The sequence below is a fragment of the Pholis gunnellus genome (assembly GCF_910591455.1).
Source record: "Pholis gunnellus genome assembly, chromosome: 11".
Taxonomy (NCBI): domain Eukaryota; kingdom Metazoa; phylum Chordata; class Actinopteri; order Perciformes; family Pholidae; genus Pholis; species Pholis gunnellus.
The window spans coordinates 8,846,402-8,865,350 of NC_136538.1; the positions used below are offsets into that span (position 1 = coordinate 8,846,402).

Here is an 18,949-nt window from a genome sequence, read left to right on the forward strand (position 1 = left end):
AATTGAATTGCAGATGTCAAGAGCTTCAGTGAGTCAACAAAGCTGTCTGGGGCCGATAGCCTCCGTCCACTCGCTTCTTTTCCCGCAGCTGAGGAACAACTCAACAGAAGCGGCTGATGATAATAATACAGGATTTAAGATAGCGCCCTGTGTTTCAGACCAAACACCAGCCACCGATCAGCGCTCACACAGGCAGGGCTCCTCAAAAGGAGGGTTGTGCAATAACTTGCATCAGCAAGCCTGTACTATTCAGCATGGAGTGGCACAAGTATCAGTTGTGTTGAAAAATAAACATGCATCTGCTGCAACAGGGGGAAAGCTTGTGATTACACTTACTGCAGATCATGACGACTCATGTTTTGCAATGGTGAAGCCACGTGTGTGTGTGTGTGTTTAGAGTCAATGTGTGGGAGCCTGACCAGAAATAAAGACATCAGGTCCAGTGGGGGAAGAAGCCTAGAACTACCGTAACATGATTAACAAGTACACCCATGAGCTCAGTAGATGGTGCTGCTCATCTCTGGAGAAGGGTCCCCCCCCAAATAGAAAATGTCCAGTTCATCCAACATCTTTAACCGCTTGTTGCCAAGAAGTTAGACAAGTCCACAGGTTATCTTTCAGGGTTTTTTATTCAATAGATGAAAAAAGGTCTTTACAGCATCCTACTCACAAATATAACTAAGTCACCCTGATGATATGCATGTGAAAAGCTGTGTTGAATCAGTATTCATGTAAAGCCGAGCATCGACAGCGTTAGCACTGCTTTGCATATAATGCCACCACGTTACATAACAAGCAGGCAATCGAGTTGCAGAAGTCTGTTCTACGGGATTGGCACTCTGGAGGCTTAATGACTGAGGGTCTCCAAATCAAACATCATACACTGGAGACGTCTTATGTTAAACAGGGACTTCAGATAAAAAATAAATAAAAAAAACACCCAGCATTCACTCGGTTCTAGATAAACAGTCTTCATTTGGTGTCAAAACACAAAGAATACATTTATATTCACTGCAGTGAACATCAAAAGGAAGGCTTTTAAGCTTTGTTGCCATCTTGTTAATCTTTTTCAGAAGAGCAGACATACAACCAACGTAGGAAGTGGGTTTCTTTTTTTATTATTATTCATTTTACAGACTGAACAGCTACAATTCAGATAAAAAAATTTGGAGATGTGTACTTTATTAAGTACAAATAACACTCAAAGGACGTCATCGAGCACAAAAAAAAAAGAGAGAAAGGCAACATTTGTTTTTGGGGTCTCGTAGCTGCTGAATGCAGCCAACGTTGTCTACCAGGATCATTAAGTACTTTGTGAATGTAACATACATGTATGTGTGTTGAGCTTTTTGGGGAATATCTGCATCTGTGTATTAGCAAAGCTTCTGTGATAGCAGAGTGTGCAGGGCTAGCATGTGAGTCGTATCGCAGTGAACGCTGGAGGAGGTCAGGGGATTTGGCCGGACTGTGGCTCACTACTGGACTCTGCCGTGGCTTCAGCCTCCCGGTGCATTTTGCTGAGGTGCTTGACGAGGCTCTCCAGTTGAGGGTTTCCCCCAAACTCCCGGATGAGGCGGTAGACCTCTGCCTCCAGGTCCCGCAGAGTGTGACGGGTGTAGGCAAACGAGCCCACCTTCTCCAGGTAGTCCACGCAGTATCGCTTGATGTCCATGTTCTCCGTGCGCTGCCTCAGGATGTTCTGCACCTGGGTGCTCTCCGGATGCGACGTTATGGCATGAATGGTGGGGAAAGAGAACTTGCCCTCGGTCAGGTCCTCGCAGAAGCTCTTGTTCTCGCTGTATTCGCGGGAGCTCAGGTTGGCGTAGTCGTCGCGGATCTGGAAGAACAGGCCTAGCGCGTCCAGGAGCGGTTTCAGGTCCTGTTTCCAATCCGAGAAGAGCTGCATCAAGCCCACGGCCAGGCCAAACAGCCCGCCGGTTTTCTGCAGCACCATGTCGCGGTACTCCTGCTCGGTGGGACAGGTGTAGGTGTCCCTCCAGTGGATGTCCAGGCCCTGACCACGGTGCAGCTCCAGCAGCTGCCGGGTAAACATTCCGACGGCCTCGGGGTGCTCCAGGGTCAGCACCTTCTCCAAGCCCAAGAAGTAGACGTAGTTGGCGGAGTTGATGACGGAGGGGATGCCGTAGATGCTGTGGGCCACGGGGAAGCCCCGCCGCAGCTTGGAGCTGTCCTCGATGTCGTCTATCAGCAAGCTGGCGTTGTGCAGCATTTCAGTCACCTGGATGATCACCTGAAAAACACATGTGATCATTACGCCAGAAATTAACAACGTAGTTTGAGAATTAGTGTGCATTCGCATCCGCTTTTCCATTTCATAGTAAGTCATGCCTTCATGTTGTGCTGTGCAAACTTTTAGGAACTGCAACAACGATGCTTATGCTGATAAAAAAAACTTCCTTTTCCTACTCCTGACTAGTAGACAGACAGTAACAGGTTCTCTGGGAGCTCTGAGTAAATTATGCATTACAACTGGTATACAGCAGAGGGTGCCATGTGTACACTCCTGTCAGCAGAAACAAATGTTGTTGAAACAAAGCAGGCAGTCAATCGGAGAGAATGAAGAGTTCAGCAAAGATAAACTCTGGACTGGAGCTCTTTCACATTCACAACTCGGATGTCGTGCCCAAGAGAGAGCGACACTTTTCACTATTCACATAGTTAAGAAATCACAGGTGACAACACTAAGCTTAGCGCACTTTCACCTCCTCCAAAGAGAGGCTGATGTGGGCTGTGTACTTTTCCGTAGCCATATATAACGAGTGTATTGACAAGCTCAAAAAGCTTTATTACAGTACGACCCTCAAAGGCTACGCTGACAATGAACAAATTGGTAAACCAGTTTGTTCAGAAAAACCAGTAAAGCCATGGTTAGTGTCCAGCAGGAAGCCACTTTCAATATCCAAAAAATGGCTTTGTTTCAGGTCTACGTCTGACACTAAACAGCCAGGGTCTGCTGTCTTGAGCTGGCCGTGCAGCCTGCTGTAGTGCGCTGCTGATTTAAAAGACAAGTGGTGTGGCCTGGTAATGAAAGCTGTTTGTATGGGGGCCGGGCAGCACAAAGAGAGACTCAGTGGGTCCGGCAGATGGCCAAGGCCGGGCCAGCTGAGCAGTTTATCTGCCAAACGCAACCTTTTCTTCGGCAGGGTCCCGACACTTGCTCACCCTGCAACCTCAGTGAGCCACTTACAAGAGAGGGGGGGGGGGTAAAGCTACAATGAATGCACACATGAAGGGGAAAATGGAATATTGCCAAAAACGTACTCAAGGATTCAACGGCTCATTGCAAAAAGTGGTCTCTATGAATTACAATTCCCTGCCAGGACACAATCATCAGATAAATACAGCAGTTGTCAAACCTAAAGACAAGCAGCAGCAGCATTTCTTTAAGTTCTGGACATTGAGTGTCTCCAAGTAAAAGAAAACGAGTCAGACTGTCGCTGTATAATGCCGCCATTTAAGTGCCGAGTGCCTTTACAGCTCCGCAAGACCTCATTGATTATCACCAGCGGTAACTGATGCAGAAACTCACTTTGTTTGCCGAAGCTACAATCAGTGATCCATTAGGAAAGCAGGGACTCCTTCACAACAAACAAGTGCACCGAGTCCAATCTATTGAGGGGGAACAACTCTGAAACAGACAAGTAAGTAATGTGCATAAACCCGCCTCTCTCTCACACTCACACTCACACACACACACACACACACACACACACACACACACACACACCCCTCTTAGTCACACTGCAGGGCTGTTGATGTCTGGCCAAGGTTTTGACACGATACACCACCACACCTACTGGGTTGTGTCATTCATCAAGAACAAATACAGCTAAATATGGCAGATGTCCTACCAGTTGAATTTGGGATTTATGGTTATTTAAAATCTTGTTTGTCGATGCTGTGTCCCTGTTTGTCTTCATCAACTGACTTGTATTGTTTTTGATGGTGTGTGGGGAAACCAGGATAATCATAGTCATCATAAAACTACAAACATATATATATATATATATATATACAGGACTGTCTCAGAAAATTAGAATATTGTGATAAAGTTCTTTATTTTGTGTAATGCAATTAAAAAAACAAAAATGTCATGCATTCTGGATTCATTACAAATCAACTGAAATATTGCAAGCCTTTTATTCTTTTAATATTACTGATTATGGCTTACAGCTTAAGAAAACTCAAATATCCTATCTCTAAATATTAGAATATCATGAAAAAGTATACTAGTAGGGTATTCAACTAATCACTTGAATCGTCTAATTAACTCGAAACACCTGCAAGGGTTTCCTGAGCCTTGAAAAACACTCAGCTTGGTTCAGTAAACTAAATCACACGTATGGGGATTATCACAATATTCTAATTTTCTGAGACAGTCCTGTATGTATGTTTGCTATTTTGATGAAATAAAACAGGAGGAGCAATTTCAGCAAGGTCCTATATTTAATGAGTGTTGTTTATAATTTCATATACTAACTAAATGAATCACGCGATGATGTGTCAGGACCTGTCTTGCTAACGACTGCAGCTAAACCGTTTCCTGGGGAAACCCCTGTGATAGAAATGTATTAAGAATGTAGCGTCTAAACTGGTCCAGGTTTCACTGCTGTTGTCACAACTTTTAATCTGCTTCGTGTAACAATAACCGTCACATTACAGGCTGTATCCAGATGTTCGACCGGTTTAAAAAGGGATAACTTGTATTATTATACTATCCAGCAGTTATGAGTTGCTCTGTTTCATATTTGAAGTGCTAACCCTACAATCCAGTTTCTCCTTATGTTCTGATGGAGGCAGCTACATTAGAGTCACATTCAAACCTTTCAGTATGATCCGTCCATTTCAGATACCAAAGTCCACATTTGATAAATGGGACCAATTGTTTTCTAGATTCATTTGGAAAGGGAAATGTCCAAGAGTCAAACTAAACTTTGCCTCTTTCTAAAAACTGCAGGAGGACGAGGACTGATTCTGATTCTGAGACATTACTAAAGGCCGGCGCAGATATAAGCTCTGCCAGCACGGATCAGTGAACCGACAGATACACAACGGCTTCACATTGAAATAAAGCCAATGACGGCAACCTCTGGCTTCCCGTTCAAGATGGTCTTCTAAAAAAAAAAAAAGACTGAAATGTACCGGTAAGCCTAGTATTGACACATTTAACTCCAGGTTTATTCCTCCTCTTTAAAATGATGCAGGGCTCATGATGAAGTATCTCAGCTTCATTACAGGTGGAGTCTCCACCGATCACTGCTGACGGTACAATAACGTCACCTGGTCTCTTCTTGTTAGACATCATTAGCACCGCTATGTTTCTTTAACTCACAGACCCCCTCTACACACAAACTCCTTGTTAGTGTGATGTGTTACACATGAGTAACTTAAGTAAGTTTACTAAACGTGTGGCAGTTACAATGCTCACTAAAAACACTGGCTTATACTCCAGGTCACTCATGTGAATATGCTCTACCTCTGGAACAATTTCAAAATAATAAAATAATAAACTAAACCAGAAAGAAAGTTTCCTCTGACAAGCATCGGTTCAATTGGAAACTTCACGTCCTCCCAACTAGAGACACTATAAGATTCAAAAGATGGTCAGAATATGAACTCAATTATCTTCACCGATTGTGCGATTGGAATAATTGAAAGCCATTTCAACAATTAAGAAAATGATTTATCCTCCCTAAAACTAAAAGTATTTACAGTTGAGCTATTTTTAACAAAACACAAAAGACGTATTCACTGCAGATCTTAATCACTACAGCAATGACTGAGAGCAACTATTCTATCGGTTGGTGAAATCATTGTGAGCCACAAGCGCACAATGTGTGGATCCAAAAATGGAGATGGAGAGATAAGCTTCTCTCTCAGGTAACAAAAGATTAAATGTGTTAAGAGATGAGTCCTCTTATGAGCCGACCTCGTGGCCTGACCGAAGCATTTAGAACTACTATACTATCCAGACGGGCTCGTTCATGTACTGATAACACCAACTTACCCATCCAATCTAGTTTTACTTGCTATGAATCCAATTGGTAGGTACTTCTGTGTTTCTTTTAGGTCACTTTTATTATTATTTATTAGAAATGTTTTTTTCTAACACCTTATTTTTCTATTTCATTTACTGTCTATTTATGTTTCACTGAGTCGTATGTTATGTATTCATGCAAACCGTAATGAATAATATGATTTATGTGAGAATAAAAACAAACGCCTGAGGCAGCAGACACTGTCATGAGTGACTCGTGTTTTCAAGGTGAAAGACAGAGGACATAATATAAAAGTACATGAAAGCTTTCCACATCGTCACAGAGAACAGAAGGAAGCCGCTAAAGGTCTCAAGGCCACTGAATTCCCCAAACCTCCACTAACAGCTCTGTAGTGTGATTTAAAAAATAATAATAATTGTCAACTGAATGAGACGGCGTGGCACTGCTACTGCCTCCATCTATCTGAAGGCACGGTTGTTTCCATGGCGGAGACTTCTTGGCAGCAAAGTGCTAATGATGACAAGAGGAGCGCCCTCAGTCTGAGACGGGTTCAGCGGGAGTTTACAGAGCTGCTACATGGAGGGAGACAGAGGGGGAGACAGAGGGGGAGACAGAGGGGGAGAAAGCTCTTTGATATGCCAAACGAGGAAATTCTGTCTGAAGATGAATTTGTTTTTTGGGGGATTTGGTTACAATCTGCACATTAGTGTCGGCCATATGAACTGCCAACTTATCAGAAACTGATCAGTCAAACTCAAAACTCTCAGGAGTCTTCTCTAGCCTCGGGGAGCACATGTGCTCCTGAAATGAAAATGTCAGCACTTCACAGACAAGAAACGTAGCAAAAATAATCAAAAACGAATGCCGAGTCGCTCCTTTTATTCCTTTTGCAAATTGATTTAATTCAGTTGAAGATGCACAGCTGACTGTGCTGGTAGCAGAGCGAAGGCTGTGATTAAATATGTGACATGACAGAACCGATTATTAATATTAAATAATTCGTCAGAAGAGACTGACAACTTCACACCTAGTCTGTTTTTTGCTGAGGACTGACACCAGTCGTCTCAGAGGGGGATGTTATTGTGCGCTGGGAGGTGAATCGACCACAGGAGACAGAGTGTGACCTCTGAGCTCTGCTGCAGGACTATGAATCCTCTGCTCGGGGAGGGTTTATAAAACATTCAGGACCAAGGGAAACCTGTTGAACAGGAGACCTAATGAGACCTGACAGGCTCAGCACTTAGCATTCTGCACTGCAAAAGGCATGTAGATTCAGAAAATACAGTCTCCATCCTATCATGACTGGACAAGTGTTCAGCCACTGCAACTGTAATGCTATCAGTATAATAAGGTCAATGGCCTGATCTCCCTACGGTGACACTGGCGAGGGTCCTGCTCAATAAAACCAATAAATCCTAAATGGCTAATTTGAAATTAATCTGGCTGAGGAAACGCAGGAATGCCAATCAGTCCGCTATCTGTACATGCACTTCAATGTGTCTGCTGGAATCTAATTAGGCAGCATCCAAGAATGTGTGACAACAACAACAACACCACTGTAATGGACGGCTGAGTGGAGGTGTACGTTTGTCTGGGAAGCCGTCTGTTCATCCTTTGCTCACAGAGGTGATCAGGAACACATGAAGTCTCCGTGGGTACGGTGGATTACGTTTGAACATACACAAACAAACAATCCCTAAATGCTGCTGGATATTCTCCTCTCAGTACCATTCAGCCCAGCATCTGGAATACACTTTACAGTAAAAGATGTGCTGCCATGACCTCCACGTTCTCATTCAACAAGCTAAAGCTGAATACTGATTTTAAGGCTTTCTTCAAAGCTACACAGGTCATCATACTCACTGCAGCAGCAGCATCCCACTTCCCAAACACAGTGTTGAATGCAATTATAAATGTAATAATATAAGAACACAATGAACTAAATCTCCTGGTAACTAGCCCCATTATACTCACTGGATTAGAAACAACAGCTAATGCAACGGATGTCATTTTGTATGCAGTGATTAGCATCGTGTTGGTGTTTTCCTTTTTCGATCAAACTTAAAAGTGCAAACCTAATGGGATTCTGGGAAACTCAATGTGAGCACTCAAACAAATAGCAGCTGATATGAATGAAAATACTGTGAAGTGTATTCAGTCAATTTGGCCACACACATTTTGGCAGTTAAGCTTTACACAAATTCATTTTTTAAAAATAATTTTGCACCTGTCACTAAAACCAAAACAAGTAATTATTTTAGTTATGGACACTATAAACTGTCAAAACACACCAATATTATAAACACTAAACAAAACAAACCACAGTCGAGGCAAACTCCATCATAACTAGAAGCAACCTGTATCTATAGGACCAGACTGCTCTGTTGTTCCAGGCTTTATTCAGGGGGGGGGGGGGGGGGGGGGGGGGAGATAGCTTCTGATGTTGCTCGCTAAACGGACTCCATGACGTCGCCGGCAGCTATGCTGCATTCACGTGCTGATCTGATGCTCCCAGATGTTTGAAGATGTACTCTGGGTCACAATAAAAGATAGAATAATGCACTTTACACCCCAAAAGCTGTCTTTTGTTGAAGACAAGGAATTGAGTTTTAGGCTACGTATTAATTATTGATTCAAAGTATTCATAACTACACAAAATATGATGGAGCCATCCCAACATTGGTTTTCTTTTGATATGATCTCCAAATGTGGTGTTTAGCATTAGAGCCACATCCTTTTTCACAGTGTGGGATTTTTTGTATTACATGACACTTAATCACAGGTGTGTTTATTCTGTTGCAACACTGTAGGGAAACAGTCTTCAACAGACTGTGAAATATTAAATTATCTACATGCAGCACAGGAGCGGATGCATCGGTGTGTCAATGTCCAACTTTGTAAGCAGCAGTGGAAGTTATACTGACAACTGCAAATTGGGGCAAACTACAAGATGTCCTTTTTGTGCCTCTCATTTAAACTTTTACCAAGTTTGCTGGTGTACGATTTATTACTTTGATAATAAAGATCCATACAGCGGCCGTGTACCCATGTCTACAGTATATTTGTAGAATTGTGTGTTACAAAGTTAGGAAAGCGATGCCTAAGTCAAGCCTGATGTTGCCTTACACATAAAAGAATGAACCCAGTGACTTGCATAAAGTTATTACAGCTTATTAATTAAACACCGGTATGGGATCGGTACCCAAAACCCAAACCACGTATCGCTATGAGGACTGAAACACTGAAGAAGACAACATCAGATGCCCTGATCTCACACAGCGTGGTATTGTTACTCACATCAACTTTAGTCCAAACATGCAAAGCCTGTGAAGGACTCGGTTGTTCCTCCAGATGGCTAAAAAGCCAGAGCAACACCAGACCTTTTCTGATCGCTCTGCTTTACAAAATAAGTGATGTGGGCCGCTATTCAGAGGGCAGATGGACTGTGCCTTTAAGCAGTCAAACCTCAGATTCATCTTTTAAAAACAGTTAATCGATTGACTACACGTAATGATAATGGGGTCACTAGTGCTGTAGTAACAGAGCCAGATCTTGATTTAAGGGCTCACAATTTAACTGTATGGCTCAGTCTCACTTCAGTCTTAAACTTGTTTGCAGCAGCAGCAAGTAGACATTTTTGGACCAAAAAAACAACCCAATGTTCACAACCTGCCGAGCACCAAACCACGGACAAGTTCAGCAACAAACTAAACTACCCCCCCCCCCCCCCCAATGCATTAACAACCTCCTGTAATAAATCATGGATGCTCTAAGCTCTACATCCAAGCTTTACAGTAACATTCAGTTAGAAACAACTCATCTGACACAAACTCTGGTTGCATTACAGAATAAATTGCCCGTGCAGAATGAGCACAGCATGAACTCACGTTTTTGGACTTGTCCACAACAACAAACATCAGACAACGCTGAATGTTAAGAGGCTTGAAAAGACCGATTCCTCACCTGCAGTTTGTCGTCTGGAACATTCAACCAGTGGTTAAATGCTTGTGATAGTTTTGTCCTCACCTGCTTTCCTGAGAAGAGTGCGGAAAAACAAACGTGTACGTTTTAATAGTCAAAGACATGTGTACGAGTATGCAAAGGAAAAAGTAAGAGCATCCTTCACAATGATTATTGTTGCTTTTGTCACTGATATTTCAAATACACACTTTGTTGAAGTCTATATTAACAGCTGGTGGGTGGGACCTAATTCCAAGAGAAGCCGAACCAAACAAACCAAAAAGAAAACTACGTTGTTTTAGAATCTGTGTTTTATTGTCATAATTTCTGCCGCTATAACTAAAGTAATCACCTTACACTGATATCACCCTCACTGCTGTAGACAGCGCTCTGCAAGAGACAATGAGACTTAAAGAGTCTCATACAGATTGTAAAACATATTTCTATTGCAGGCAGTTTTCTAAAAGGTTTATTATACTCGCAGAGCCAACTTTGTGGTGAACTTGCAGGTCGGCCTGAGGCACACGACTCTCTTTAGGCAGCAGTGGAAATAAGATTTGACCTGACGAGAGTAACTGAGAAGTCAAATAAAGAAGAAAGGTCCTGTAGCTGGTCTCAATGAAGCACAGGAAGTGTTCTGTTGGCCCTGTACTAGAAAGAGAGTTCCACATAACCAGGGTCTCTTTGGGTTAACAATGGAGATCCCACCAAACCGTCCTACAAAGCTGATTGTCAACTGACCAATCTCACTCTGGCCGTGAGGGCGTTCACATAAAGAGGGGGCGATGTTTGCTGCATATGACCAATCCCAAACATGGACAAGTCTGCTGTCAGCAGAGCGGCACATTGTACAAACCAGGAGAAAGCTACAGTGTTACACAAATACAAAGAAGTTAAACACATTATCCAGACTAAAAGCAACAAAGTTTAAACTGACAAATGCAGAAAGGACAGCTGGCGAAAAATGAAATCACTGACTGTGTGAATTAACAGACTTCTAATGTCACGGCTTCATCGAGAGCGTGATAGATCTGACTTTAAGTATAGGTGTGTATTCCGTTAAGTGAGTGTTGCTTGGATGTATTATTATGGCGTCGATGACAATATTTTAGCTTTATTCTTTTGATTGCAACCCCGACAGTGTGAAACGGACTAAAAAAACGGACTAAAAAATAAATATAAAAACATCCTCTAAGCAACACTTTCATTTAATAGATTACACACGTGTAATTAAGTCAGATGTATCATTCTCTAGATGGGCAGTGACAGTTTAAATCTTCTGATTTACACAATCAAAGTCTGCCATTTATAAACATTTGTTAGTTAAAATGTGTCTTTTAGTCTAAATAATATCTTAAACTTCTTTGTCCTATAGATACGTTTGCGAAAACTGTAGCAAAAACACAAAAGGCTTAAATAATCTTATCTTATGAGCCTGAATGGCACTGTGACACTGATAAAGAGGAAACATCCAAACTTCCGGAGACCCTAAGGCAGGGGTGGCCAACCCGCGGCTCCCGAGCCGCATGCGGCTCTTTGCCCGCTTTCATGCGGCTCTTACGTTCATATCGAAGTTTGTATTTGTGTTTTTTTAATGTGCGTGTTCGCTTCGCTTGAATTAAATACGGTATTTTCGTCAAACGCGCATGTGCGGCCACAGATTACGTTCCTCGTCGACCCATTTAACGCCGAGACGGACTGTTTGAAAGCCCCGCTAGTCACAGATGAGGATGCGGCTGAGTTGGAGATGATCGATCTTTGTGAGGAGGACCAACTCAAACCTGCTTTAAGGGACGGGACCATTGAGTTCTGGAAAAGTATGCCAATGAAAAAATACCCCAATGTCAAACGGGCTGCGCTTAAGATACTGTCAATGTTTGGGTCAACATACGTCTGCGAGTCTGTGTTTTCTACCCTGAAACACGTGAAATCAAAGCATCGATCTGGACTGACTGACACCCATGTTAAAGAATTGCTCCGAGTGGCAACAACGGAATACAAGCCAGATTTGAAGAGGATTGTTCAAGGCAAGGAATGCCAGAAGTCCCACTAAGTAACATGCATAGTAAAAGAAAAACACTATTGTAAATTATTATATTTTTGTTTGTGGACTTGGTTGAACTGAGAGTTTGTCTGTGTGAGACAGTGTACACAATGTTCATTGTTGAAAATGACTGGCCTGTGGTCTTAGTACTGTAGGAGTCAATTTCTGTCATTATCATGTTGGTGTGTGACATTTACAATAAATCTGGCTGAGCAAAGGTATGTGTGTGTGTGAGGAAGGGATAGGGTGATGTTCATGTGTGCCCATGTGTATGATGTGGCTCTTTGCGGTAACACAGTAAAAAATGTGGCTCTTGGTCTCTGACTGGTTGGCCACCCCTGCCCTAAGGACTTGTCCTATTTACCCAAAATTAAACTCTCATGTTAGGTCAGTCACTTCTCCACTGACAAAAAGTGACCAATCAAAACTCAAGAACCAAATAAAGAAGTCTCCTAAACAGCAGCGAGTGTGCACTCAGGAGATATTACACAGAAAGGGATTTTAAACAATGATTCACAGCTTGCGGATTTGTGGGTATTAAAATTCTAAAACAGTTTAATTTTATTACCATGTTGCATCATAAATGTGTGAAATACCACCTCATATATAACAACACTAGATTACCAATATGACAAATCGATTACTAATATGCTGAATGTTTAAAAACATTGCCTACCAAATCTGCAATAACATGGAAACCATATTATTTAGACATGAACAATGTAGCCTAACATCTTTTTAAATTATTTTAGTGCATGCGAGCGAGCCCCACTAGCTGCAGCTTAGCACTGAGCTCAAACAGCGGTTGCAGCCGATAACGTCGTCCCGACCGACACACTCGGTTCCCCCTCAGGTAAACACCGTTAGCTCCGTCAGCACTGTTAGCTCAGAGCTGCCGGCTCAGCCATCGCCATGTTGAAGCTGTGGGAGGTAATCCCTCGGCTCTGAATATCGAATTTTGCACCTTTAACATAGTGAGAACATATGCTGCTCCCAAATTAGACATTTGTAATATAAGTATTACATTGCTCAGTTGTCGTGATCGTGTTTAAAATGCACCGTGTAAAACATAAAGTAGTTTGGTTAAAAACTGAACTGAATGCATCAAAAATGAAGGAATTTAATACCACAGAAGTAAATAACACCAGGTATTAGAATGGATCAACATGATGAAAAACTTTCATCTTGCATGCACTGCACGTCTGCTGTGTGTCCACTGAAGCCTTTCACCATACTCATCACTTTAGGCATGTTGCTGATACTATGTGACTAACAGTAATTGAGCAGGTCAGGGCTCAGTGTAGCTCTAGGACTCATCACCAGTATATTGCTTCCAATGACCTTTTAGCTGCATGTCTGCATGCCTCCACACGCGTAGTGTCCACCTCTCTGCAGTCACTGACATGGAGAAAGACTCACCTGGTAGTTGCAACAAGTACTTGTATGGTTCCAGCAGAATTCGCTCAGAAGCAGCTTCCGAGTTGCCATCCATTTCTTCTGGTTTACACGAATCTGTACTGGAGGAAAAAGAACATACAAAATTAAACAATTGACATTGTCTCAACTAACAATATTGCAGAAAGGAGAGTTGACGGGAACAATGTCAGACTTGAAGGGTATCTTAGTGTAAATGACATCAGAGACATAACTGCAAAATGCTGCTACACACTTAGCAGCGTAATACACATGAACTGTTTGGGTATTCATTAGTGCATTAGTAGTTTTACTTTGTTACTTTTCCTTTAAATAAGCACGTCATTGAGACACAGGAAATGCAAAAGGAATACTAACTCATCAACAAAACAAGAAAATAAAAGGTTTTGACAAATCTAAAAAAAAAAAAAAGAATTGATTCATGATGTAATGTGTGTCAGACGCATGTGCTGAGCAACGAAATCCCCGTATGCATTGTGACGCACTTATCACATGATTGGATAAGTTAAAACAATCACATTCCTGGTGAATCACAGAAACTCGTGATGTAGCATTAAAAATAGAAAGGTTGGGTCGTCTGTGACAGCTAGTGATCATCATAAGAAGACTCACTCACAATCACTCAAATAAAAACCACTTATTCATTGCATAAGACAGCGGTTGAGGTTTAATTTCATAAAAAGATAGATAGATAGATAGATACTTTATTCATCCCCAGGGGTTGTATATGTATGTATATGTATAAAAGGCCCAGATTAGATCATTAAAAGTGTAAAACCTCTACCTTGAGAAAATGACATATATAAAACGTTACCATTCACTGTAGCTCTGCTTGTGAACAAATGCTGATGTGAAGCCTCACGTTATAATCAAATTATCAGACTGCAAAGAAAGTTTCCATCATACAACACAATGCTGCAATTCATTTCAACCAAGAGACGGTACAATGGTATATGAGGAAGACGTCACATATTATTTACTGAGTCATCGTGGCTTATAGCTGACACCATAGTATGTGGATAGTTACTCATTTAATGGCACTGTACTATCTAACAGAGCCCTGCAACTGGTAATTGTGTGCACAGTATAATTACACCTTTTACATTAATTAATATAACACATATATCAAATAAACACTTGTATCGTCATATTGTCTGCAACAAGTGCCAAACTAGAATTATGATAACCTAGGTTCTTTCCTATTTATATGTCAATTTCACTTTTAAATAGAACCATTACTAAGATCAATTATATGCATATTTCATACTTCAAAATGTTGTGATATTGAAATTCAACCAAAAAGGTAATGTAGATTTAAAAGTTAAATTCAAAAGGAGGGACAAGTTCTCCCATCATGTTGACAATGTGCATACTTTTAATTCTGAATTTGAACGACAAAATTAAATAATTTTGATTTACAGTGACACATACACAGCGGAGCTTTAATGCTAAAATGCTGCTGAAACATTTAACACAACAAACCCTCCAGAGCTCTTAACTCCACCCACCTGGCCGCTGTCAGTCTGCTGATGCCGGTGCTGTTTTCCTGTTAGCCAGGCTGCTAGTTAGCTAGCATTAGCAGGCTAACATAAAGGCGACAATAAACCACATTTCTTTCTTTCTTTTTCAAAATAAAAAACTTCCACCTCAACGCTGGATGACTAAGGCACGCGATATGACTGTCAAATCCACACTTTCACATTATTGTTAGGTCCGTGTTACTGACCAATTCACCGGATGCTATGCTAAGCTAACGCCGCTATTATTACGCACTGTACAGACACTTTTTAACACGAGCTAGTTGTAATGAGCTACCTATATATGCTTCGGTGTCGGAACAGAGCACGCGCAGAGTAGGTGGGGTGCCTCGTGCATTGTGTGTTGCAGTTGTATTTCTACATTGCCCGGTAAAAGCTTCCGGCCTGTGATAAAATAGGAGAAACACACATACGTCCTGTCGGGACGGCCTGTAATACATATCGAACACACACGTGTTATAAAGCTGGGGGTTGTAGTTTTTCTCTCTGTATTGTGAGACCAAACCAGTAGGACGAATTCGTACATTTTACCGTGGATATTTTCTCCTCGATCAGCCAATCATAAACCTCTTAGGTGCTTCCTCCTCGCTGAGCAATCCAATGGGCGAGTGTAGTTTGAGGAGAGGCGGGATTATACGACTGTCAATCATGATCAGGGGGCGGGGCATCACAGAAAGAGCTCGAGGAGCTACTCAACAACAGCAGCGCTCTGCGAAACCACTTTTACCATCAACATCCACCTACAGACGACGTTAAAACCTGTCAGATGTCTCTCATAGATGTTCCTATGGATTACTAATACACCTTCGTCGAAAAACAGAGGTGTTTCTCAACTTGACAGCATAGGTAAGCCTGCTTTTGTTCTGCAAAGCCATCGCTATTTTGGACATTTTCTTTACTAGCTTGCGTCCCTGCTGCCATCGAGCCAACCTTGACGCTAGCTAACTTGTTAACTAATGCTGTGATGTGTTTAGGGGGTTTTGTGGAATGAATGAATTAGGAGACTCGACAGCACAAAACGGACGGCCGGGATTACTAAATAAACTTAGTCAGATGCATAATAAAGTTATAGTCAGCCACATTAATCTGATGAGCACGGTGAACGGCTGCGCTGCTCCGGGGCTGAATAGTTTCTCCGGAGTGTTGTGTTGTTGAGCGGAGGAATCCTCGACGAGCCTGTCATGGTGTTTCTTTATAGCCGTCTGAAGTGAGATTACACGAAACCACCAGAGACCCGTATATACACTCGACATCGCTGCAGGATGAGATTAGTCGACCAGCGACCACACGGTGTAGTTTAACAGGTAAATTGCATCGTCAGGGTTTTCTTTTGTGCCACCAGTACCATTAGCTCCTCACTAAATACTCGTCCAGTGTAGGTTGGACCAGACGGGCTATCTTGTATCTTGTACGGAGGAATTCACGCGTTTATCTGACCAGATGCGATGTGGACTAGTTCCCCCCTGCTGGATAGGACGTTATTCTCAGTGCGTGTGTGTGTGTGTGTGCGTGACCAGTATTTTGCACATTTCCGTAACTGGCAACCCCATCGCTGACAAACTGTCTGGGCAGGACTGCGTACTGAAGAGGGTTTAAATGGACTCGATGCTGTAGTTAACTACGGTACCAGGCTTGAAGAACAGCGGGGAAAGACGACCGAGGCTCAGGCGGTGTATGTGCATTTTTATTTTCTTGGTGGTGGTCAATCATTGAGTTGCAGCGGCTGGTCTAGCAGCTCGTCTGGGCGGGTGACATTGTATCCTCCGCGATCATTCAGCCACAAACGAGGGCTGCGACCTTCTGCTTTAACGATGAAACCTACTCGGTGTTAACGCGATCTCGCTGCGTTACGAGTCCTCCTCGAGCCCTGACCTTGTTGCGAGCCGTTTATCATCGACTTGTTTCTTTGTCAGAAGCGACCTCACTCCTCGTCACTCAGTGAGCAGTCAGCGAAACGAGACCAGCGGATGAGGAGAACACTGTGGGAGGATAGAAAGTGAGTTTTAGCTGCACGGCCCGATACTCACTTTGTTCAACTTGACGCTGTTATTAGCACCGTGTGGCATTTCTATAACGGTGTTGGTTTAGCGGCTAAAAGCGTAATGTTACTATCGCTCTCTCCTCGCTGTCGAGTGCGTGCTCCTCTCCGCAGAGAGAGAGACAAGGGGAGAGAAGCGAAAACGAAAATGAACGGTCTCGAGGGGCAGTTTTTCCCGTAAAAACAAAAGAGACTCGAGTCTCTCACGGGTTGCAGGTGAATGGCGACCACCGTTCCCGCAATTTCCACTGTTTGTTCGCTGAAGTCTCTCGGTTTCCTTTTTTTTTTTTTGCCGACTTGTCCGCTACAGAAATGGCGTCATCCTCTGCTGTGGTGTTGGGTTAGTCGGTGCAGCGCAGACAGACAGCGAGCACCACGCTGCCGTGCCCTAAAGAAGCGAGGACATCACCGTAAATCTATCACTTTACCCCATAAACCACTTGGTCGTCCGTGCATTTGAGGGGCTGGTAACTAGTTACTTCAGTGTTCGCTCGCCCTGCGATGCCACAAGCAAACTGTGGCTGCTGACTACAGAGGCGTTACATAAACGGCTTTAAGGGCTCTGCGAATGAGAGTGATCAGCAGCCTGCCACGGTTTACTTTGCAACACAGATATCTTTTTTTTTGGGGGGGGGGGGGTGCTTGAAATCTCGAGCACAGACACCATCAACACAATGCATTAGCCAGGATTGCAAATTATCTTTAAACTTTTCTTAAATCAATTTACAACCTAAAGGGAGATCTAATGTGTGGAGACGATGTTAAAGCGTGAGGGTCTGCCGCCCAGACTGCTATTTTGTTTTCATGGCATCCAGCAGAAGAAGTGATGTCATCATAACATAACCGTGCCTTGTCGTGGCAGACTGAAGTTAGCACTCTGTGTAATGTCTCAACAGCTTCTTCCACCTCTTGTTTCAGCCTCCGCTTCGTTCCACGGGTCACCTAGAGGACTCATCGAGAGATGAAGGTATGTTCTTTACCCTTTCTTGCATGTGTTTAACGCCACTGGAGCACTACCACGTCTGCATTCTTAGCCCAGTTTCATTTAACTCCCGCATAAGCAAGCTTTAACCAGGCACATAAAATGACAAATGTAATATCATTATTTGATATGCAGGGCTCCATCCTTTTGTTGTCATGAATAAAGCTGGTGTGAACTTCTACTAAATGTCAATGTTGGTCTTGTTCAAACACAGCGAGGCAAGTGTTTTGGACACTGGCCAAAGTAAAACATTTATTTCACAAGTATGACATTGAGTGTCTCAAGCTGTATTCGCAAACGCATATTTGGAAATTTAATGTTGATGTTGCGCTTTGTTATGCAATGTTATTGAATTACATGCTGAGATGGGGCCTGGGCATGTAGTGACATGTGTGAATTTCATTTTATAAACTACGTTCATAGAGAGCTCAAGGTGTGGTGCGAAATGATGTTTGAATGACTGATGATATATGAAAAGCGGTGACATTTACAACTCAAAAGCTCTGACAGTGTTTTCTTCTTTTGTTTGGTAAATGTTCTGCGGTGCTCGCTTTCTTATAGATCCAATGGATCAACACAGTTGTGGCTGTTGTTATGCCTGCAGGCTGCCGTTGTGTCATTTGTTGCCACGTAAGCCAAACGTAGAGTCATAACACGCATGTGTGTTTCACTTTTTGATTACATTTATGACCTACATAAAGTTTGACAAGAGACTGTATGCAGTTTAACCGGATTATGGGGAAAGACTAAATCAAATGCAAGATGTCAGCCGCTCTGTGATGGGAGAGTTGGTGGTGGAAGAATTAAAAGATGGTCTCGTAATGATTTGTAGTCTGTCACTTTGGCCCTAATCATGCTGTGCTTATTGTGGTTAATCACTGTACCACCACCCACTACTAGCAGTCTACCAAAGCAGCCAATTGCAATGCAACC

The 18,949-nt window shown here is 42.6% G+C and overlaps 2 protein-coding genes across 9 annotated transcripts in view; one reads left to right on the forward strand and one right to left on the reverse strand.

Moving 5' to 3' along the window:
• Positions 1 to 654: 654 nt before the first annotated feature.
• ggps1 (geranylgeranyl diphosphate synthase 1) lies at positions 655 to 15,261 on the reverse strand. Of its 4 annotated transcripts, none has more exons than XM_079168681.1 (4): positions 14,967 to 15,261; positions 13,444 to 13,536; positions 9,984 to 10,054; positions 655 to 2,251 (listed from the first exon to the last, which is right to left on the reverse strand). In XM_079168681.1, the coding sequence occupies exons 2-4, from the start codon at positions 13,514 to 13,516 to the stop codon at positions 1,448 to 1,450; spliced, it is 948 nt and encodes a 315-aa protein (XP_079024807.1). In that variant the 5' UTR covers positions 13,517 to 13,536; positions 14,967 to 15,261; the 3' UTR covers positions 655 to 1,447. The 4 variants fall into 4 exon arrangements, with proteins under 4 accessions (XP_079024807.1, XP_079024806.1, XP_079024809.1 ...); XM_079168680.1 differs by having other exon boundaries at positions 13,444 to 13,541; XM_079168683.1 differs by lacking the exon at positions 9,984 to 10,054.
• A 444-nt stretch (positions 15,262 to 15,705) lies between these two features.
• Positions 15,706 to 18,949, forward strand: part of arid4b (AT-rich interaction domain 4B) — a 36,560-nt gene continuing 33,316 nt past the window's right edge. For 4 of the 5 annotated variants that reach the window (XM_079168738.1, XM_079168740.1, XM_079168742.1 and 1 more), the window contains exons 1-2: positions 15,706 to 15,842; positions 17,953 to 18,001. In XM_079168738.1, coding sequence (XP_079024864.1) covers positions 17,996 to 18,001 — 6 coding nt within the window. In that variant the 5' untranslated portion in view covers positions 15,706 to 15,842; positions 17,953 to 17,995. Of the gene's footprint in view, positions 15,843 to 16,640; positions 16,669 to 17,952; positions 18,002 to 18,949 lie in introns of those variants that run through there. The other variant, XM_079168739.1, reaches the window with a different exon arrangement.

Bases quoted from the DNA above. Each gene is read 5' to 3' on its own strand.
- ggps1 (XM_079168681.1), bottom strand. From the start codon at position 13,516: ATGGATGGCAACTCGGAAGCTGCTTCTGAGCGAATTCTGCTGGAACCA. The intron at 10,055-13,443 runs GTGAGTCTTTCT...CACTCTTCTCAG, and splicing joins GTACTTGTTGCAACTACCAG to GAAAGCAGGTGAGGACAAAA. The intron at 2,252-9,983 runs GTGAGGAATCGG...TGTGTTTTTCAG, and splicing joins TTCCAGACGACAAACTGCAG to GTGATCATCCAGGTGACTGA.